The sequence below is a fragment of the Schistocerca serialis genome, chromosome 1 (assembly GCF_023864345.2).
Source record: "Schistocerca serialis cubense isolate TAMUIC-IGC-003099 chromosome 1, iqSchSeri2.2, whole genome shotgun sequence".
NCBI lineage: Eukaryota > Metazoa > Arthropoda > Insecta > Orthoptera > Acrididae > Schistocerca > Schistocerca serialis.
In genome coordinates, this window is record NC_064638.1 from 538,348,779 (window position 1) to 538,373,327 (window position 24,549).

Consider the following 24,549-nt stretch of genomic DNA (forward strand, 5'->3'; position numbering starts at 1 on the left):
TTCATTGAGTTTGATAGAACTATAGTCCTCTTGTGCTCTCGATTGCCCTGTTTCCCATTTAACAACATTCCAAATTGTTTTAATTTCACTATCAGAGATGCTAATCTCAGACATAATATACATGCTTTTTGACATTTTATTAACATTCCTTATTTCAGTGTAGTAGTTTTTATAATGTTTCCCCGTTACTGGATCATTTGTCCTTTCACCTGTAATATATATTTCCGTTTTCTATTTACAAGGTATTTTTATCTATTTATTAAGCCACAACTTCTAATATGGTTTCTTACAAATAAGATTCACTGTTTTCTCAGGGAATATTATTTCAAATAGACTCACAAAGGTATAATAAGCAAATTTTAAATTAGCATCAGGTTTCCTGTACACCTCATCCAAGTCTAACTGTTGCAAGCTTCCCTAAAATTTTGCAATTGTTAAATCGTTAACTGAACGCACTATTTTGGAGGAATGTTTTTCGTTACTGTATGGAGCTGTGTCATATACTGTAACTAGCTGGGCATCATGATCAGAAAGACCATTCTTAACAGAGAAAGTTTTTATTTGATTAAATTTATCTTGATCTATAAAAACATTTTTTTCTGGCTCCCTGTACAGTTCCCATAGGAAAATCAATACTTCAAGGTCATTCTTTCTATCAAGTTCTATCAAAATCTACATTGAAAATTCCCACTAACAATAATTTTCTTCCCCTGTGTCTTATAGATAACACAACATAGAATCGAAGTTTTACAGAAATAGCTGAAGTTTCCTAATGGGGACCCATGCACAGCTATTTTTCGGCAATGTCACCGAGTATCTATTAAGAACGGTGGTGACGTTCTACCAATCGCTCAATTCCTCTGCGACAGAAAACCGCTCCTTGGTCGCGGAGAAATTCGAGAGTCGCTGTGTAAACGTACTCATTGTTGGAAAATATTTTCTACCCACATGTTTTTCAACTTGCCAGGAAGATGCAAACCGCGTGGAGTAAGATCCGGACTTTCCGATCACAGTCATCCATGTCTGTGCGGCCTTGGGAAAATTGTTAGCATTATGTTATTGTGGCTGGACGCGACGTTACGTTTCCTCCATACATCGTCATAATTTCACCAACAATCTGTGTGCAATTCAGATGTTTGACCACAAGTATCGTACTGCCTCGCGTTTTTTGGAGTACGTTTCCAATTACTGCGTCAACTTTGACATATGTTACCAGTAACGCAGAAGAACTGTGACGACACGGACCGCAGAACATGTGCTCCCTTCTGACAATGTTCACTGTTGTGCGTAGTGGTCTTACCGTGGGTCGACATTCTGAAGTCCCTACTTAATTCGGAATGCATGACATTACCGTGGGCTGGCCATCTACCATGCAACCACCTATTCGTTTTCCACACAATAACATTACGAAAACTAACTTTCTTGTTTTCTTTTGTATTCTGTTTCCTAGGGAAGGAAACTGTTTACAGGTGACTAGATTGATACGGTCCGCCACAAATCCCTCTCCTGAGCTAACCATTTCATTTCAGAATGTCAGTGTAAAAGTTGCGCCATACGTCCTCAATTACTTGCTGGATGCTTTCCACCTCTGTCTTCCCCTATAGTTTTCCCCTCCACAGCTCCTCTATTACCATGGAAGTTATTTCATTTTGTGTTAACACAAGTCTTATCATGCTGTCCCTTCTTCTTGTCTGTGTTCCGCACATTCCTTTCCTCGCCTATTTTACACAGGAACTCCTCATTCCTTATCTTATCTATCTACCTAATTTTCAGCACTCTTCTTCACCATCACATCTCAAACTCCTCGATTCTTTTCTGTTCCTGTTTTCTCACAGTCCAACGTTCACTACAATGCAATGCACTGCCCAAAATGCATAGTATCAGAAATTTCTTCCTCAAATTAAGACCTGTTTTGACACTCTTAGATAGGAATGCACATTGTGGTTTTGCTAGTCTGCTTCTATGCCTTCCTTGCTTCGTTCCGTCATGCGATATTTTGTCTCCAAGGTAGCAGAACTCCATAACCTTGTCCACTTCTTGATCACCAGTTCTGATGTTAGGTTTCTCACTTCTCATTTCTACTACTTCACCCGTGGTCTAGGGGTAGCGTCTTTGATTCATAATCAAAACGTCTTCGGTCCCGGGTTCGACTCCCGCCACTGTCTAAATTTCGATAAATAACATTGGCGGCCGAAGACTTCCGGCATAAGAAGTCAGCGTCATTCTGCCAACGGCCTTGTCAAAGAGGGAGGAGGAGCACTCTCTTGTCCTAGGGTTGGGACATTGCCCCTAAAGGCGGAAGAATCAGCAATGATCAACGACATGAGGATGCAGAAGGCAATGGAAACCACTGCATTAAAGACACGTAACGTGTATCCACAGAACATGTGGCCTGTATTTGAAGAAGTGTCATGATGATCTCTCCATTGGCAAAAGATTCCGGAATAGTCCCCCATTCGGATCTCAGGGAGGGGACTGCCAAGGGGGAGGTTACCATGAGAAAAAGATGGAATAATCAACAAAAGGATAACGTTCTACGAGTCGGGGCGTGGAATGTCAGAAGCTAGAACGTGGTAGGGAAACTAGAAATTCTGAAAAGCGAAATGCAAAGGCTCAATCTAGATATAGTAGGGGTCAGTGAAGTGAAGTGGAAGGAAGACAAGGATTTCTGGTCAGATGAGTATCGGGTAATATCAACAGCAGCAGAAAATGGTATAACAGGTGTAGGATTCGTTATGAATAGGGAGGTAGGTACTCTGAACAGTTCAGTGACCGGGTTGTTCTAATCAGAATCGACATCAGACCAACACCAACAACGATAGTTCAGGAATACGTGCCGACGTCGCAAGCTGAAGATGGACAGATAGAGAAAGTGTATGAGTATATTGAAAGGGTAATGCAGTATGTAAAAGGGGACGAAAATCTAATAGTCATGGGCGACTGGAATGCAGTTGTAGGGGAAGGAATAGAAGAAAAGGTTCCAGGAGAATATGGGCTTGGGACAAGGAATGAAAGACGAGAAAGACTAATTGAGTTCAGTAACAAGTTTCAGCTAGTAATAGCGAATACCCTGTTCGAGAATCACAAGAGGAGGAGGTATACTTGGAAAAGGCCGGGAGATACGGGAAGATTTCAATTAGATTGCATCATGGTCAGACAGAGATTCCGAAATCAGATACTGGATTGTAAGGCGTACCCAGGAGCAGATATAGACTCAGATCACAATATAGTACTGATGAAGAGAAGGCTGAAGTTCAAGACATTAGTCAGGAAGAATCAATACGCAAAGAAGTAGGATACGGAAGTACTAAGGAATGACGAGATACGTTTGAAGTTCTCTAACGCTATAGATACAGCAATAAGGAATAGCGCAGTAGGCAGTACAGTTGAAGAGGAATGGACATCTGTAAAAAGGGCCATCACAGAAGTTGGGAAGGAAAACATAGGTACAAAGAAGGTAGCTGCGAAGAATCCATGAGTAACAGAAGAAATACTTCAGTTGATTGATGAAAGGAGGAAGTACAAACATGTTCCGGGAAAATCAGAAATACAGAAATGCAAGTCGCTGAGGAATGAAATAAATAGGAAGTACAGGGAAGGTAAGACGAAATGGCTGCAGGAAAAATGTGAAGACATCTAAAATGATATGATTGTCGGAAGGACAGACTCAGCATACAGGAAAGTCAAAACAACCTTTGGTGACATTAAAAGCAACGGTGGTAACATTAAGAGTGAAACTGGAATTCCGCTGTTAAATGCAGAGGAGAGAGCAGATAGGTGGAAAGAATACATTGAAAGCCTCTATGTGATAGAAGAAGAAACAGTAGTCGATTTAGAAGAGATAGGGGATCCAGTATTAGAATGGGAATTTAAAAGAGCTTTGGAGGACTTATGGTCAAATAAGGCAGAAGGGATAGATAACATTCCATCAGAATTTCTAAAATCATTGGGGGAAGTGGCAACAAAACGACTATTCACGTTGGTGCGTAGAATATATAAGTCTGGCGATATACCATCTGACTTTCGGAAAAGCATCATCCACACAATTCCGAAGACGGCAAGAGCTGACAAGTGCGAGAATTATCGCACAATCAGCTTAACAGCTCATGCATCGAAGCTTCTTACAAGAATAATATACAGAAGAATGGAAAAGAAAATTGAGAATGCGCTAGGTGACGATCAGTTTGGCTTTAGGAAAAGTAAAGGGACGAGAGAGGCAATTCTGACGTTACGGCTAATAATGGAAGCAAGGCTAAAGAAAAATCAAGACACTTTCATAGCATTTGTCGACCTGGAAAAAGCGTTCGACAATTTAAAATGGTGCAAGCTGTTCGAGATTCTGAAAAAAGTAGGGGTAAGCTATAGGGAGAGAGGGGTCATATACATTATGTACAACAACCAAGAGGGAATAATAAGAGTGGACGATCAAGAACGAAGTGCTTGTATTAAGAAGGGTGTAAGACAAGGCTGTAACCTTTCGCCCCTACTCTTCAATCTGTACATCGAGGAAGCAATGATGGAAATAAAAGAAAGGTTCAGGAGCGGAATTAAAATACAAGGTGAAAGGATACCAATGATACGATTCGCTGATGACATTGCTATCCTGAGTGAAAGTGAAGAAGAATTAAATGATCTGCTGAACGGAATGAACAGTCTAATAAGTACACAGTATGGTTTGAGAGTAAATCGGAGAAAGACGAAGGTAATGAGAAGTAGTAGAAATGAGAACAGCGCGAAACTTAACATCAGGATTGATGGTCACGAAGTCAATGAAGTTAAGGAATTCTGCTATTTAGGCAGTAAAATAACCAATGACGGACGGAGCAAGGAGGACATCAAAAGCAGACTCGCTATGGCAAAAAAGGCATTTCTGGCCAAGAGAAGTCTACTAATATCAAATACCGGCCTTAATTTGAGGAAGAAATTTCTGAGGATGTACGTTGGAGTACAGCATTGTATGGTAGTGAAACATGGACTGTGGGAAAACCGAAACAGAAGAGAATCGAAGCATTTGAGATGTGGTGCTATAGACGAATGTTGAAAATTAGGTGGACTGATAAGGTAAGGAATGAGGAGGCTCTACGCAGAATCGGAGAGGATAGGAATATGTGGAAAACACTGATAAGGAGAAGGGACAGGATGATAGGACATCTGCTAAGACATGAGGGAATGACTTCCAAGGTACTAGAGGGAGCTGTAGAGGGCAAAAACTGTAGAGGAAGACAGAGATTGGAATTCGTCAAGCAAATAATTGAGGACGTAGGTTGCAAGTGCTACTCTGAGATGAAGAGGTTAGCACAGGAAAGGAATTCGTGGCGGGCCGCATCAAACCAGTCATTAGACTGATGACCAAAGAAAAAAACTACTTCACACTGGGCCGTGGGAGGTACGCAATCGATATCGTATGCTTTGATTTCGGGCATCGTTCGTTGGTGCTGGTATTGGCAGGGTGAATCGATTGTAACTTGTAGCTAATTGTCTGTGGCATTGCGAGTCCTAAGGTACGCCTTGAGCAGTAAAAATTGGGTTATGAAAAACAGTTTATTTTTGTATTTACCCAGACATGTTTCGACACCTATGTATCATCTTCTATGGGTTAAATTTTTATTTCTTAAAATTAACATCGTTAACTGAACTGTATTATTCAGTTTTAGTGCTCATTTTCGTCTTTTCTTTTTTTCGACATCATGTCGTCTGCAAATTTTTCGTCCTGTTTCGTGTCTCTAGTTGGTGACTCGATCAACTGCTATTTAATGCATTGTTTTTACTCAGGTTTTCACAAACTTCCGCACACTGTTTCACCTCACATGCATTGTCACAAAACGTTGCGAAACGTGATCTGAGCAGACACTTCTGACAACATACTCAGTGAGAGGTGTTGTCATTATAACAGCTAAGGATAAAATCAAAGGATTTCTCTAAACTTAGTTATGGTCAACATTTTTACAAAAGATGATGTTTGAACCCTTCCCTTGTATTCAGACGATTTTCGAAGAAATTTCAATGGAGCAGTCGGTGGTATTAAGTTCTCACATTTCTTGCATGATACAGAGCCTGCATAATTTGGAAGAGAAACTGTTAAGTTACTTTTCAGAGCTGAACTCTGCCGCCGACAACGGTCATAGATGGATACTCAATACTTTTCTACATATACAGTACAACTGGCTGATCTGAGCACGATGACGAAAGAAGCACTTACAGATTTAGCAGCTGATGGAATGCTTAAAATGGAATTTAATTCGCAAAAGTTTGACGTCTTCTGGATGAAGGGAAAAGAAGAGTATCCACAGCTGTCAAAGAAAGCTTTGAAATTATTAGTGCCATCCGCCGCTTTCTGCCTCTGTGAATTAGCATTCTCTTCAATGGTGAACATAAAAACTAAGAAGAGAAATATACTTCAACTAGAAAATGATTTGGTGATTTGAGTCTCAAAAATAGAACCAAGAATTGGTTAATTATTAATAAATAATAGGCACAACCTTTTCATTGAAACTGTTGTATTTTTACTGTAGCCTGGGACCTATGTAACCTTTGCTTACTTTCTTCTGGCTAAGTGGCTCCCGTGGCAGAAATATGTCAAGTATGGTTTTTAGTAAAACAAATGAGAGACATTAGTCATCAGGCATGTAATTGCATTTGTGCCGATAAAGCGCTGGGCATTTATGTATAATCGCTGAAACGTACCATTATTGTTATCGACTTTACTCTTGACGCTATGGCTTATGCTTCGCGGGAAATAAATGACAATGAAATAACAGAAAACGTGGAGGAAAAACAGCGTAATGTTTTACATCGGTGCTATTATTATTATTACTACTATTATTATTATTACGACGAAAGAAGTACATTAGACGCTACGCCAAACACAACGACGCCGACAATGCAGTATTCAATTATACTGATACCGACACTCCTAGCGTTGCAATTATTGTAACCGTTACCTCCACTCGGGTCTCGTCGACGATGCTGCCAAATTCTCTGTGACGGTGTTGCAAGCATGACTCATGTTACTTCATGGCCTTGAAATACCTCTATATGAATTCCATTTTAGATATGTCATCGTTAACCAACACGAATTCAATAAAGATCCGCATTAACCAATAAGTAGGCAGATGTTTCATTCGTCTAGCCGTCTTCTGTGTTTATGACTCATTTTGAAGAGAAGGTAAAAGCAAATGTCTTTAGACGACTTCTTGTAAAAAAGGATGTACATTTTATAAACTGTTTTAGTATTTATTCGGAATTTAATGCATTTTCCTTGTTTTACGTGAATTCCAACAGAAAAATATGTTTCGCAATGCAAGTAAGACTCATAAGTGAATTATCCTCATTAAACGAGGTCCACTGTATAGTCAATTTCTAAACAAGAAGATCTGTTTTCGAATTTCTAAGAGTTACTTAATGGATCTTCATTTAGTTATCGATCGGTCCCTGAAAACAGTTTTCCAGTTTTGCGTTCATTTATCGGTAACACTGTGTTTTTATTATAAAACAATCTGCGTTATGCTCGATCTAGAATTACGTAATTTTAATAAAAAATAAATACCATTTTCCATAGGCGTATGTTTTTGTATTAAAGGACCCCTACTTTTGAGACATATAGCACGATGGTTACTTCATTTACTTTGATTCCGTTTCAAAAGAAGACATTTCTTTTTAATTCATTGCGAGAATATGTAGTACATATTTTTACAAATGATGGTATTAGTTTTCTTGTAAAGTATTTTTGAACTCTTTTATAAAGCACTATCAAAAAAACAATGATTCACTTCACGACAATCACCCCAATTAGCTACACGGAAGAAATGAGAAATTAACCAGGTGACCAGCAACGACGATTTTGTGCGAATCCCGACGAAGCCACAGAACTAGGAAAATAGAAACAACGTCAATACGCAGTGTGTGCATTAAAGTCTGAGATGAGCTCAGGCATCCTAGATCCGCTCGGTAGAAACTGCTGTACTTCGTGCCTGGTCTCACTACTGCCAATCCTAGCAATCTATTGTTTGGTTCGAAGCTTGTTACTGAAATGCATTCTAGTAACCGTGGTCCAAATCTTGCTGTGTGCATGTTGTTGCAGACATTTTGTGTCACATTTGAACGTGTGAACCTTTTAACTGCGCTTTCATAAATTGTTCTCGTTCTGTGTGATATTTTTATCACAGCAGATGACTGGCTCGTAAACTAAGTTGGCAGTAATACAGAAGACGCTGCCACTGCACCGTCGTTCCACCGGAAGTTGATGAGGTCCTTTCCCTCTCCCTGCAAACCTCTCATAGGTAAATACTATGTGTACAAGCCTTAGTGACTCACACCGCCCTAGTTTCATTCCGCAGAAGTTGGAAGAGGTCTACAGACATCGTGTTGGTTCTCACTGCTGCAAGTGCTTGCGTATTTGAAGTCTTCAACAGGTTTAAACTATATTCGTTTTCATTATTGTAAATAAGTACCAGAGCTGAACGTGAGCGAATTTGCAAGGTGCTCTCACAAAACCTTGTCACTTCCCTCTGACTCTTATGCCACAGCAGATGATCGTCATGAACCATACGTTACCAGCCATGCTGCCACTGCTTTCTCCTGCGACCGCGACCCCCTGAGCAAGGCTTTGCGTCCCCCAAGGGTTGAAAAACACTGAGCTAGAAAGTATGTTGGAGAAGCAACGAGACTGACAACGCCGCTAGCGATCTGGCAATGCTGTGTTGTTTTACATGTGTAGACCGGTGTGTGCATCCCTTCCAGACGCTTAGTCCAAGTTCCAGCTCCGCACAGCCATGAAGTAGTTTCTGAGAGCGCCATCAGTGAAGTTGTTTTCTTTTTCTCTGTGTGTGTGTTAAGAAAATGGGACAGTAGAACAATGTTAAAGCTTGGCGAATCCGCGATTGTGACCTTTGTAGAGTTCAAACAGGTCTATGGGGAACATTCCTTATTAAGAGCACAAGATTTTCGCTAGCACAAGTAATTTTTGGAAGGCTGAGAGCACTTTGAAGATGAACCTCACTCAGGGAGACCTTAAACTTCAAAAACGGAAGGAAACCTTGAACGTGTGAAGAATCTATTCCTCCAGGACAAACTGTCAACCAAGGGATCTACAAAGACTACCTTGAAAGGCTCAGAAAACGGTGAATCGACTGAGACCGGACATTACAGCTGCATCATGACAAGGCCCCAGGCCACACGGCCAATTCCGCCACAGAATTTGTGACGTCAAAAGGCATTGCTGTCGTTCCACAACCCCCTTGTTCACTTGATCTGAATCCTCGTGACATATTTCTTTTTCCGAAATTGAAAACTGTCTTAAAAGGGTGTCGATTCGCGACTCTCGAGGACATTCAAAAGAATGTGACCGGCATGTTAAAGCCCCTGCCAGTTGAAGCCTTTCAGTGCTGCTATCAAGACTGGGAACAACGACTCCACCGGTCCATAGCTTCCAACGGGACAATACTGTTGTTTTAAAAAATAAAAACTTCGTCAGATAAAATATAAGTATCATTACTTTTCTCACACAGCTCGCATGTTTGTTTGTCCACCATCTGTGATTGCCCTTTTTGGAGATGTCCACTCCTTTTCAACTGAATTGCCTACTACGGCAGGTGGACCTACAAATTGTTAAACAAGTGTTTGTGTTCGTCATTGTATACGTCAGATGTTCCTCCTCGGTATCCTTACTGTGTAACTCTTCCTACAACATAATACTTTGCACGCCAGAAAACGTCTCTCGTGTGCTAGGGCATTGTTACTGAACGCCCGTCAAGCCCGCGGACTTCCGAAGTGTTCGCACTGTGGAACGCAGCCTTCCCATGCACCAGCCAGTTTATAGGCCAGGAAGGGTAAGGTGCGAGATCAAACAGCCCCGAAACTGTGCCACGTGAGAGCAGCGGCCAAGTTAAAGCAGCTGCCGGCACCCGTGGCTAACACGCAGGGGGTGGTGGGTGGCAGGTAGCACTCCAGAGCGGGCGGACTGGGCTAACCGAGTTATGGAGGGCGTGGCCGGCCTGCCGCGGCCAGCCGCCGGCGCTTTAACACCTCGCAGGGCCGCTAGTCCGCCCTAACAGCCCCTAATTGTAGGTCGTTGCGTCTATCATCCTGCTAAGGCAGCCGCCCGGGGCATTTGCTCTAGCTATTACCGTAAATGTCCGGCCGCTGTTTCTATGTGCGAAAGTCGCTCGCTCAGCCTTATGTTCCCACATTAGCTTCTACTCTCTACTCCCTGAGCACTGTAATTGGGAAAAACTGGTGACAAAGATCTGGCATATCGTAGGATTTCTTAGCTTGATATGGGGTGGGTCCACAGCCTTCATGTAATTATCACCAGGTATTACTCATCTCCAGGCAGAAATCGGAAATGTAGATTTTTTTCTTTATTGTTTTGGATGCGGGGTGGGGGAGGGAGGGGTGGCAGTGGTACAACCAACACACCCTACAGCCAAAGGAAATGAAACAATACAGACAGACGAAAAATTTGGCAACATTGAAAATGGACTCGAGAACTTGTCCTTGAGGAGTCGAGCACACACAGTAGTGGGGGGAGGGGGGGGGGGAATTGGGGTAAGAGGGGCGAGGGGGTGGTTCAAATGGTTCAAATGGCTCTGAGCACTATGGGACTTAACATCTATGGTCATCAGTCCCCTAGAACTTAGAACTACTTAAACCTAACTAACCTAAGGACAGCACACAACACCCAGCCATCACGAGGCAGAGAAAATCCCTGACCCCGCCGGGAATCGAACCCGGGAACCCGGGCGTGGGAAGCGAGAACGCTACCGCACGACCACGAGATGCGGGCACGAGGGGGTGGACGCCCCATCTCCGTGTCGCAGCGTCGCTGAAACTGCGAAGTAGTGGGCAATGCAAAGCGAAAAAGTATTTTAATCGAACTAACAACTGCAAGAGCTACAAATTGTTGTCATTCAGGAAATTTTTTGTTTATATGGTCCTTTGCACCCAAAATATTGAATAATGCTAGTGGCCTAACGAATTGGTCATCTCGGTTTGCTAGGATAAGAATGCTGTCCTCTAGTTACAAATTCCACTCTCACATCCTACTTTTTGCGTAAGTATATCTGAAGAGTTAAAATGTTGTTAATCGATTTTCTCTTTTTTCTGGAGCGAGTGTCAGACCGATAGCGAATTTTACAATTTTTACAAGTTGCGACATGGTCGCTGATTAAAACAGTTATCCAGGTACGTTTGGAATTAATTTCTTTTATTTCCGCCAGTGACCACAAAATTTTTTGTCCTTAGCCTACCGCTTTCAGTTAGCAATGACCATTTTCAGATCTGCAGAAAATCATGAGAAAAGGAATACAGCTAGTGAACATATTACGTCTTAGAACAATAAAATATGTCACAACGAAAAGTTGTTACTTTCATAGATACAAAAGCAGGCACTTAAAATATGAATAGGCATACCTGTTCTATGACTTGTCATAAATAACAAAATATACATAAAATCAGCATAGCATCGTCGCACATATTACGTCTGATAATTTAAAGCACGAATAAATTTAAAATTGTTAAAAGGAAATGGTTAAGTGATAATATATGATTCTTTTGTAGTCATTTTAGATAAAAATAATAATATACACGACAACAAGCTTATGGGGTTGATTCCTTTTAAGAATTTTGAATTTAACTTTATTCGTGTACTTAATTAATACACTTTATCACTGTAATAACTTACATGTTTGGAAGCCCACTATAGATTTTACGTATTCTGCTCTTCACTTGTCGTTTACTGTACAATTTTTTATAATTGACGAATATGCACAGACATACAGCAGCGACATCTGACGAGCTCAAGGCGCAAACATATGATGCGGTTACTGCATTGCAGTTTGTCATGACGTGTACCGATAGAACAGTTTAACTCTCCAGAACAGTGGTCTAGTTTACATCACATTTTAATATGTATCACGTGCACATTCTGTAACGATGCCATTACTGCTTTATTATTTTAGGAGAAGTTATAAAACAGATATGCCTCGTCATATTTTAACCGCAAGTTTTCAAATACATGAAAGTAATAATTTTTCGTTATGGCATATTTTATTGTTCTAGACGTAGTCTGTTCACTATTTCTACACCATTTCCCATGATTTCCTGCAGATCTGAAAATGGTAATTGCTGAAGGAAACCGGTAGTCTAAGGACGAAAAATTTTGTGATCACTGGTGGAAATAAAAGAAATTAATTTAACAATTGCATAGTGACACAAAACATGTAGAAATAAACTGGAATGAAATATCTTATCAGTCTGATGATTCAGTAAATAGCAACGTCATATTGAAGAATGGCAGTAGAAGATGAAGAGAACACGTGTCACATAGGCAGGCGTTTATGAAAGTCATTACAGCGATACGTTTAAGGAGGAAGTAAGGAGGCTGGTAATGCCATCCACAAATAGGTCAATGTCGAATCAATAAATAGAAAACAATAGGTCAAGTAAATCAGTTTATAAAAGTCGTTAAACGACCAGGCAACTTACTGACGCGTCGTGGACAGGATGTCAATTTCATGTACTATGGATCATTCGTCCAGTTAATCATAATGATGTACGACTCATTTTATGAAAGTTATTACAGCGATACGTTTAGGTAGGAAGTAAGGCGTCTGGTAATGCTGTCCACAAATAGGCCAATGTCGAATCAATAAATAGAAAACAATAGGCCAAGTAAATCAGTTTATAAAAGTCGTCAAACGACCGGGCAACTTACTGACGACGTCGTCGACAGGACGTTAATTTCATGTATTATGGATCATTCGTCCAGTTAATCATAATGATGTACGAGTCGTTTTACATTCACACTACACATTTAATGTGCTCATCATTTGCATGTGTTGTTTTATTACAGATATGAGCACTTTTTACACATTTCAAAAACAAATACTCTTCTACGGAATAGAACGAGTTTTCAAAGAATAAACTGTTTCAGTTTGTTTTTAAAAATTATCTCTTCTGCCCTTTAGACATTTTACATCATTGTGTAGGCAATCAGAAATTTTGGTGGGAGCACTGCACACCCTTTCTTGTGCTAAAGATAACATAAATGTGGAAAAATGAAAGTCATTTTTGTAGTTATGTACATCATTGTTCCTTCAAATTTGCAAAGGATTATTTGCAATGAACTTCATGAGGGAAGAAGTGTAATTTTCCGCAACAGTCAAAATGGCTAACTCCGCAAAAAGGTGTCTACAAGATGATCGTTGGTGAGTACCAGATATTGTTCGTGTTGCACGTTTCTGAGAAACGAATATTTCTTCCTTAAAGATGAGTTACTGCAGAACATTATTCAACGTGATATTGTTGACTGAAAAACGTAAATTACGTCAATTTATTGATTTGCTTCTCTCCAAGATTTACTATGATTTGAAGTGCAAACGTGGGTGAACTAAGTTATTTTAGAAGGTCCTAATTGTAGTTTTCCCAGTTCAATTTCTCATCAGTATGGTGATCTATAGTTTTTTTAAGTTAAAATCAAGTCTACCCTTATTCCTTTCTTGATCTCTCACGGGTGTTTCCCCCAACAAACCTAGAAGGGCCTCTCCCGCGATGTTGTGAGGCGACCACCTTCCAAGGAAGTATAATGAGAACTTTAAGTGTTTCCACAGCCTCAGTTTGCTGGTGAAAACAATTTTTTCGACATATTTATCTCAGTAAACAATGAAGACAATGAATTAATGCAGAACTGGTGTTTCAAGTGAATTAGAGGAGAACTGAGATGACTGTCGCTAAATTTCAATACGGAACTGAATTTCTTTGCGGCTCTTCAAACATCGGCAACTACACTGATGGAATGTTTATACACCGATGTGTAAACTACAGGTAAACAGGGAACACAGCCAGGAATTCTTTATGGAAACACCAAAGTAATCGCAGTGCAACGTGAGACATCCCTTCTGAAGGATATCCTTCAAATTCTGGTTTATGTTCGGCAAGATATACAGAATTATATTAATATTCTATCTATAGATATTCCTACACGATCTCCTGACAACGTGAATGGCACTACCTAAATTATAGGGATTTAGGGATTAGATTGTACGAATTGCCCGATTGGTACTGTAGAGACGTGCGCACCAGTCCTGTTGTCGCGTCTACCTCTTCAAAATATGAAATAAGGTTACATATTAATCTACGACCTGGAACTAATGCTTTTGATAGTGAAACAAACATAAATTTCTCAGCAAAGTAAGCGTAGTACATTCTCACGGGGTGTAATAGAGTTTACTATTTAAAGCTTCGTGACTGTGAAAGTACTGGTTTCGTAGTGAAGGGTACTAGTTAACCTGAAATCCCTGTTATTGGATCATTGTGATATCTCATCGACACAAAAGTTTTGATACTCACTACGACGCAAAGTGGTGCCATGATGGTCCATGCGAACCACCAATAGCAGCGGGTTATCTTGCATAGCTTCATTCCCATCTCTGCGATGTTGTCCAGGAATCGATTGCCGCCTGCGTCAAAGAGAGGAGAAATAATCACATCTGAGACTGTAACCGTAACATATTTCAATATCACTATCTGTAAATCGTGTATGAATGAACAGAAGTTCCTGAAATGTTAAAATAAAACAATTACTGCTGCAAGAAGTACTCATAATAACATAGATGAAAGCATTGTTATGGCAAGCACAATGTTTGAAAAAAGCGACATAATATGTGCGAATGTGTTTACATAGACTGATGCAAATAATAGTATAGTTTCTGATTATAATTCTTTATTTATTCATAACAGAAGGACTAAATCTTAGAACTAAATCTTATATCTAATATCGAAAATAAATTGTGTGGTGAATCTCGTATGGTTATTCGACGATAAGTAGCAAGAATGCGTGGATATTATCATATACCATCATTTTGCTGTTATATCTCTCAGAACTGGTGAGTTAATTCCTTTCTGTTAACGAAACTAGGTACACAAATCTAGACATATTACTAAAGTCCCCGGCTGCGTTTTCAGTCTGTGTGTGACGACTAATCTTATGAATTGCTGTAGAGATTTTGATACGGTTTTCGCTGACAGACTTATCTGAAAGTACGTTTTGTTTGTGTAACCTATTACCGCTACGCCAAACAAGCCTATGGCCGTGGAGACATAGTGCTAACCGTGCCAACCCTCAGCGGGTTGCTAGTGAGGTCATAATTTTTGAGATCGTCTTTGCAGAAGTCTGGATAAATGTAAAGCAAAAAATTGCAATAGAAGATTCAAAAGCAGGTTCTTCTAATACAAATGTAAAGAAGTTTTGCAAAGTAATTACAGTTTAACTCATTCATCATATTCAGCAATCTGACAACCTCGTACCCTTCGTACCCATCCACGCATTACTGTCATCACTTACACATGTCCACGTTTGCCGCTGCATATTCTCTAATCCCATGTAACTACATTCCGAGGGGTAGACATCTCAGGCTTATCCCTTACAAATCAGCAAAGAATTTCACCGGTTCTTTTACCGCCTATTCAACCATCTGTAAGTCACATCTATCTATATTTCATTTTCTTCACGTTGTCATCAACGCCTTGCAATCTAGTCTATTCCCTTGTCCATTTACTTGTTCCTTCGTATTCTCTCATAATCCCCAGCATTTCCCGCTGAGCAGCCCTGTAATTTTTAATGTTTTGCGTGTTCGTATCTCCGTATCGTGAGTAGAAACTGATAACACACACTGAGTGTAAACTTTCCTTTTCAAAAACACCACAAACCTCGTACTGGAAGCCCTATTTATTTTACCAAAAGCCCTCCACAAGTTGTTTACTCTTCTACTCTCCTCTCCGTTCCTCTCACTGGATCCAGTCCAGGAAAATAAAATAATATGAAAGGAGTCTGAAAGTAGCAAGAAATTCTAAGTATCTTTTCATTTTCTCTCGTGATGGATACGTGCATGTGCTTGCAAGATGAGCGCTGTAGAGCGCGTTCCAGCCAGGTAAAGGCCGACACTCACAGGTTGACCACACCTGTTGTCAACGACAGTCCAATCAGACACGGTTCTCGAGGCCACAGGGGGTTGAGTGCGGCAAAGCAGAAACGGAAAGTCCCTCTGTCGAGAAAAAAAATAATAGAATCATTGACTTTTCTGGCAGCATACTCTCTCACTTACACTCACGCACAGCCATAGTCTTAATACTAACAAAGGGACCGTACGAACTTATCCTCACCGATTTGATTCATAATGACAGGGTGTGTATGGCACCACTTGGATTTCGACATGTAAACAGTAAGACGCAACCCTCAAAAGTTTTCGAGAAAACCGAGTTTGAAATTTTAGAAGTTCTTATATACTTTATAAGGTCGCAAACACTTAAGCAGTCCTCAATCGAGAGAGTAAGAGCGTAGTTTCATAAGCGTAAAGTGTCTGGATTAAATCTCGCTGCTGGGACTTTTTTTAAAATTCTTACATAGTTGTAACAACAGATTTATTACGACTATATAATTGTGCAAATTACCAGCATTTAATGACTGATTTATTATTTTATCCCGGTGCTGTCAGTATTGTAATGCTTTTCGAGTGGTGCTCCGCGCGCCTGTTAGAACCACGTGTCTTAACTTTCTTTCGTTCAGTGTCGTGTGGGTACTCATTCGCGTCGCATAGATGACTGTCGTCTAGCTAAAAATGGTTCAAATGGCTCTAAGCACTATGAGACTTAACATCTGAGGTCATCAGTCTCATAGACTTAGAACTACCTAAACCTAACTAACCTAAGGACATCACACACATCCACGTCCGAGGCAGGATTGGAACCTGCAACCGTAGCAGCAGCGCGGTTCCAGACTGAAGCGCCTAGAACCGCTCGCCACAACGGCCGGCTGTCGTCTAGCGTCTGGTGCTCGTGCAGCCCTTTCTGATGCAACGTTGTCCCGCTCCCTGATATCCAACATGCTCCCAACGGCTATTCCATGTACAGGTACTGTCAGCTTCAGTATTGGTAAGTCCTTGTACAGATGGGCTCTTTAGAGATGGATAAAGTGGTGGACAAGATCAAAGTTACTACAGATCAAATATATACTGCGTACTTTGATTTGGAATTATGTGTGTTTTTCGTTAAATTTCTTGATCAGCATCAGATTGGCATTGTATTATTACGTCACGGCACACAGGTTCCCTTTTCTCATCTTGATGGTTCCAACAGCATGTTTTTTTTTCCGAAGGACAGAACAGGTCTGTAGAAACGTTCGAGTTTTTAAATTTGTATTGGGTGGTGATTTTACTTTTAGTTTTAGTAAAGAACTCAATGACATGGTACGTTCCTCGCATTTGTGTGTCACACGGGTTTGTCCGTATCCTACACTAGTCGAACACAGTTATTTTAATGACACCTCTAGCGGTCGAATTGATCGCCTGTCACGTTTCGATCTTTGCCTAGGTTTTTGGTCGTAGCCGTGATACATACTTGTTTTATTGATCATTGTGCTGCAGCAGTCACATTTAATAATGTGCAGCAGCCAGTAAAATTTTATCGTTTTCCCTGGAAGCTCAGCATAGCCTGCCTACAAGACCATTCCCTTGGTGTTATTATTCACGAAGTAAGGGCCCGTTGTTCTCGTGCTATAGATTGGTACCTGTATACTGTCTAATGGTGGACTCTGCGTTCCAAGCCACAAATTCGTAAATCTCTCACGCGCTTTGGTGCGATAAGGGCGGAGGCGTCCGGTGGGCCCAAGAATTTTATTACTCCGTATGTCAACTTTACGATAGCGCTAGGCAAACTTCTCTATGGATTATGGATATACGGCGAATTAAAGCCAAATTGCTGCAGTTAAAAAAATATAAGATGGAATGACCTCCGACAAAATTCTTAACCACGTTTCCATTTTACAAGATGAACTGACTTCAGTATACCATCTTATCTGCGTATACGGTCGCGCAGGAAACGTGTTTGCACTGCATCCCACGCTAACGCCGATGGTCGAGTGTCAACGTCCCACTCTGCCTTTTTTTATAATTTTTATTTCCGCAAGGACAATATAAATGATGTTGTTGCGGGTCTCACTCACACAAGTGACCTGGACTGGATGGTATTACCAAATAAATACCGGCCAAGCGGTAAGTTCCTTTATAGCCCGTTTCAATCGGCATCTTTTTACAAAATAATGACAACTTATAGAATATTCTCCCTTCCCGCAACATTTGAAAACTTCTCGTGATCGCGCACCATCTATAAATGATCTGGATATTTTACATGTTGTACAAAAAGGCAAGATGATGAATATCGTCCAAGTACTTGAAATTTCGAAAAGAGTATATTTTAAAAGCCCAGGCCTGCCCAACGAATAACTGACCTTTCGTAACCAGGGTTACTTCGAGACTACTTTTTAAATAAACGTCTACGCACATGTGGAATTGGTTTATTCATTGGTATGGTTTAGTTGTGCTTCCTAATTTTTATCTTATTTGATGGATCTAAGTGCACTGTTAGCCGGTAAACATAGTCGTTGTCTTCCCATCTGGCGGCGCCATCTACTACGGTGTCGGTCACTTTGATTAACAGCTCTGTAGTAGGAGCCGTAAATGTGTGCCACAAAGACACTTTATACTCCTGGCCTGTGTTGTGTTAAGAGCAAATACGCGTAAACAAAGGTAACGTAACATATTCTTACTTTCGTAGGTGTTTGGGTCCTCTGTGTTTTGTCGGATGACGTGCCATTTTTGATGACTGCAGGGCTTTATGTTCTTTTGGCAGTGGTTCTCGAGTATTTTTACCCGATGAGTTTGTCTTCGGTTACGCTCTTTTCACAACTGAGGTCGTGGTATCCCCGTTGACAATGTAGCTTTATAGCTGATTCCTGACTCATAAATTTGTACTGAGGAAATTTGTTTATCCTCCAAATGTCTGATGATGCTCCTGTGAGAGTGAAACGCATTACTTATCAAATAAATAAGAAACCAGTTTGCAACCAGGACTCTCATTCTTTCTTAAATAATTTTATGTTCTCTCATAGGTGACACAATAACTTCGATTGTCAATGAAGTTATACGGGGTGTCTCGGTTGCTGCTCCCTTCAAGGAACGTAAAATGGTCCTCATGCCAGAAACCGAGGGTCGACGTAATCTTCAACTACTTTGTCGTGTACTCTCCGAAACCTCAACTGTAAAATTGTCGCTCGAGTTATAAACATCTGTCTTCCGAAGTTGTTCGACAGCATCATTGCCGTTCGCCAGAGTTGTGTGCCTGGATGAGCGATACTGGCTTCTGTTACCAGATTTCGAGATGTCGCTTCAGTGGCTGTGGCCTCTAAAATCTCGGGGGCCTTGCTTTTTCTCGACTTTCACAAGCCATCTGGCCGTGTCAGCCAATTTTTCAATGAATGTGTTAACCGCTTTGGGTCTTACTCACGACGCATGCCAGGTCCTAGCCAATCTTTTCAGTGACTCAAGGATGCCGTGAATCCCTTTTGTCACCTTGCTGGTCCCACATTAATGATCGAAAACGCACGTTCCTATCGTTGCGGGGCTTTATCCATGTGGTAATTCCTTGGCCGACGACGATCGTTCGCCACAAACTTTAGGGACTGTAGTAGAACGACCAAAATGGAAGCACTTAACTGGCGAGACGTTACAATTCGTGTTGAGGGAGCGATTCTTGAACACGAATGCTGTTGTCTTTTCAGCCTTCGCCAAGTGTAGGTCTCAGACACCCGTATTTTCAGTATTATACATCGCACAGATATTCTTGCTTCCCGAAACGATGGCCCGCAGGCTGTAACAACTGACCGATCGATTCTTGTGGCGACGACACAGCTGTAGACTACAGTACGAAGTGGTGGCCAGGCGCTGCAGGCTCGGAGGATTAGGTCTTCCCGATATTAAAACGACGGAATTCGGAGGAGAAAGACATTGAAATATCTTGAAAAGATTTCGTCGCATCGAGAAACGCCTTTGTTTTAACGATTCCCACCGCAACTCGTACTCTCTCACCTTTTTCAAGATACTACAAAACGAGCTGCCCTTCTTTGAACTTTTTCGGTGTCCCCCGTCAATGCAGTCTAGTAAGGAGCCATATTATAGCAGAGAACGCACAACAATAGTGTAGCCGGTATTTCTATTGGATTTGTTGCAGCTTCTTAACGTTCCGTCAATAAAACGCAGTCTTTGATCCGCCTTCCGCATAGGATTATCTATGGGATCGTTCCGGTTTAAGCTGTTCGTAATTGTAATCCCAAGGTATTTAGTTGAACTGACAGCCTTTAGATTCGTGTGATTTCTTGTTTATTCGATTGACGGATTCCTTTTAGAATCCCTGAGGATGACCTCACACACTTTTCGTTATTTAAAGTCCTGCGTAAATAATTTTGCAGTTCAAAATTGATCTTCTGATGACTCTACTAGAAGGTAAAATACACCATCATACACAAACAATCTAAGAGGGCTGCTCAGATTGTCTCTTAAATCGTTTATATAGATTAGGAACAGCTAATAGCCTATAACAATCCCGTTTTACTACGGTACCTTTCTGGAAGAAAATCACGAAACCAGCCATATAACTGTGACGATATTCTATAGACACGCAATTTAAATAGACGCCGCTTGTGAGGACTTGTTTCAAAATCCTTCTGGAAATGTAGAAATAAGCATTAATTTCAGACCCCCTGGCGATAGCTTTCATTACTTAATGAGAATGAAGAGCTACTTGTGTTCCACAAAAAGAATATTTTTTGAGTCTTTGCTGGCTTAGTATGAATAGAACTTCTGTTAGAGATAATTAAAAATGTTCGAAGACAAAATGTTCCAAAATCTACTGCAAATCGACGCAATGATATGGATCTATAATTTAGCAGCTGCTTGCATTTCCTTTCTTGAATATTGGTGTGACCTTTGCATCTTTCCAGTCTTTAGGTATTGACCTTTTGTCGAGCGATCGGTTGTATATGATGCTCTGAAAGGAATCTAATTTGTACACAGAGTGGATCGGAATACTTGGCTTTGTATTGTTAACTGACTTGAGTTGCTTCGCTGCCACTTCTTGTTTCGCTTTCAGGAATATTTACGTCGTATTCTTTGGTGAAGGACTGTCGGAAAACCGTATTTAGTAACGCCGTTTTAGTGGCACTGTCATCAGTAAAATTATCATTGCTATCGTGCAGTGAAGGTATTGATTGTGTTTTGCCACGGGCGTACTTTACATGCGTCCAGAATTTCTCTGGATTTTCTGACTGATTTCGAGACATTTTGGTTTTTGAACTTACTAAAAGTATCTCGCACTTAAATCCGAGCTAAATTTTGAGATTCTATAATAATATAAAACGTTATTTCCCATTTGGGCGTTGTTGTTCCCCCCCCCCCCCCCCCCCCCAATCATGTTATTTCTTTGTGATGCGTTGAGTTTGGGAGCATTGTACTTTCGGTAACAAGTGGTCATGCATTGTTTGTCTTCAGTATTTAGCCATCTGTATGCCTTCACTGTCTGTGATGTGAACCGCTATTATGTTCGCTTTTTTGGACTGAATACAGATTTAATTGAAATTTTTGTTACTGATTTTACGCAACGTCTGCATAATCTTCCGTGCTCCTCGGACTACTTTCCCCATGTTCGCGGTTCTGCCTTTTTCTAGTAGACTGAACAATGTACCTTGCATTTCTTTCTAAGTATATGACACAACTTTTCCTCTGAGTGTACGTGATGCGGGACATGTGCACAGAGAAATTCAGTTGCGCAAATTATTGACAATTTGTGTTAATTCATTTCATGGCTATGACTAATAAGATGGACTCTTAATTAACTACAGTTGTAGGCCTCATCGACTATAGGGGTAGTACTAATTATCAACAAAACATGCAGTACTACGTGGCCAATGCTTAATGCCCTGCAGTCACACCAAGATGGCAAGTGTGCTGTATGTGTGTACTCGACTAGAACAAAGCGATTTTTGTGAGTCGAGGGTCAGTCCGCAGAGCACGTGCATACCGAAATTTGTCCCCTATATAGTTATAATTTAATTCGAGGAAAGTTGTGTTCAATGGGGTAGGGTAATTCACCAAATGATAAGAGAAAGTCATAAACAAAAAGCGGTTGTCATCCAGTGACAGCAAAAGTAATCACACGAACAAAATTTTCGAAGACGTCACTGAAAACTGTATTTGGAATGATGGAAAAAAAAGACGACGTACGAAGGTGAGTTAATAAATGACTCGCAAACGGCAGAATACCGTGTATTGTTTTACATTTCACGTCTATACGTGCCTAAAAGGTCGCACCATATGTCGCATGGAAGACAGCCGACATGCAGTACTACGTGGCCAATGCTTAATGCCCTGCAGTCACACCAAGATGGCAAGTGTGCTGTATGTGTGTACTCGACTAGAACAAAGCGATTTTTGTGAGTCGAGGGTCAGTCCGCAGAGCACGTGCATAGCGAAATTTGTCCCCTATATAGTTATAATTTAATTCGAGGAAAGTTGTGTTCAATGGGGTAGGGTAATTCACCAAATGACAAGAGAAAGTCATAAACAAAAAGCGGTTGTCATCCAGTGACAGCAAGTTGTTTCCGAGTCTAGGAGTATTTCGCAACCTCCAAGACACATCGGTATTGTGAGTTGCAGCAATGAACCAAATAAACTTATTATACGTGGACTATACAGAAAGTAATGTCCAATCGAGAGCGAAATGGAGACCACAGTGAAAACCCGATGAAGCTTTGCACAGATGTGTTAGGCAGTGTCTCTGGTACACCACTCGATCGCGTCCAGCGGCTCTTTTCAGCTCTGCGCACACAGTGAGGAAGTAAAGGTGCCTAGAAAATAATGTCTCCCGCCATGTACGAGAGCCTGGTGAGAGATTCCGCCTGATGCATGCAGCCCACATAACATAACTATCGTGCGTTTCCTTCTTCATGACAATTCTCGATCGCATTCTGCAGGGGCAATGAAGACGCTCCTGCAGAGTTGTCGATGGGAAGTGTTTGAGCATCTACAGTACAGCCCATAATTGGCTCCCCCGAGTTTCATCTCTGCTCACATGAATCGCTAGCTATAAAGAAAACATTTTGACACAGAGAACGAGCTGTACACCAGAGTAGAGAGTTGGCGGAAAGCACAGGTGCCTGCCTCGTATGTCGAGAGTATCGTAAAATTGGCAGGACAAATATCTAGGACGGAGCGGCCACTATGTGGAGAAGTAGCTTGATGGTGTAGCTCACTATTGCAGACATTTTCGATTTTCACAGCGTTTTCTATTGGCAATCCATCAGACCTTACGGTACGAATAGCCATCGTATATATGGTGTCTATTCCTTTGGACGTGTCCGAAAGAACTGACACCATATGTAATTAAGTTTATGACGGCCAACGACCCCTTCAGTGCAAGGAAACACCACACTCAAATTCTTAAGAAGATCGGCGAGATACCGCGAGAAATGAAGTGAATGAGCAGGGGCACTGCATCAGTTGTGTGTAGTATAAGTTGAGAATTTTGGTCAGACGGAAGGCGTGATAGAACAGTCTGTGCGGTTATGGTGACCACTGTACCCAGATGGCATAGTGGTCAGCGCGTTGTCCAGGTTCGAATCTCATTCCGGCAAAAATTTTCAGTTTTCCCCAATGACATAAATCAATGACCACTGGTAAGTAATGTCTTAAATTCCTTTGTGTCTTGAAACTTGTTGTATCCCGAGTTCACTATTTAGCTGCGTACGCTGCCACAAGAATTTTACGCTTCAGGCATCTAACGCCTTATCAAACGAGAGAATAAGTGTAAGTTTACATGTGGAGTATGTTGAAAAAGAAAACAAATTCGACTCTGATGCCATTATCCCGGTTCGCAACTTGTTCATTGACTTATCGTCGTAGATATGTGCGCACAGTACATCGCCTGTCGTCAACGATGTGCGATGCAGCAGTCATGCTGAAATAAAGAGATGCGTTAGCAAGCGTCGCACTGGAGACCTGCTTCAAAAAAACCTCAGCACTGACGACCGAAACACTGAAATGCTATAAAGTTGGCAGTACAGACAATGCTAGTGGCGCAGCCGAGTGGCCGCTACTCACCGTAGACCCAGGCGACGACGATGACCTCACCGAGGCCGACCAGCAGGATGGACCACGTGACGACGTTCCACTCGATCAGGGTGAACAGGTAGATGCCGCCGCCGAAGCACATGGGCACGGACAGCAGGAAGTGCGCCAGGCAAACGCCGCCCGTCACGAACGTCTGGTAGCGCCGCAGCTGCGGCCAACGGTCCACTATGGCGCACGTCACCGCCTCCACGCCGCCGAACTGCGACATCGAGACAAATCCCTCATCCACCACTCTTTCCCAACACAGTGTGTCTATTACACAAGACAACAATCTTTCGCCCTCTCGATGAAAAGAAGAAACAATGAGCAACGGCGTTGGCAGAATAAAACTGATGGTTTGCATCGCTAAGAGTCATAAGCACAGAGGAAAAAAATTTAGCCTGACCTATATACGAACGTATTCGGAAGTTAAATGTACTGTGAACCTAACAGACAGACGAGTCGTCTTTTTTTTTTTTTAGGTTTGGCAACATTGAGTGATAGAGGAGGATCCCAGGGCCACAGCGAACATTGCACGTACACGCTAGTATGTGAACTA

General features: G+C 41.3%; 1 protein-coding gene across 1 annotated transcript in view; it reads right to left on the reverse strand.

Moving 5' to 3' along the window:
- The window catches only part of LOC126411970 (sodium- and chloride-dependent glycine transporter 1-like), a 212,944-nt gene that overhangs the window by 26,396 nt on the left and 161,999 nt on the right, over positions 1–24,549 (reverse strand). The window contains exons 8-9 of the mRNA XM_050081410.1: positions 23,982–24,210; positions 14,347–14,456 (exon numbers count right to left, since the gene is read on the reverse strand). Coding sequence (XP_049937367.1) covers positions 14,347–14,456; positions 23,982–24,210 — 339 coding nt within the window. The remainder of the gene's footprint in view (positions 1–14,346; positions 14,457–23,981; positions 24,211–24,549) is intronic.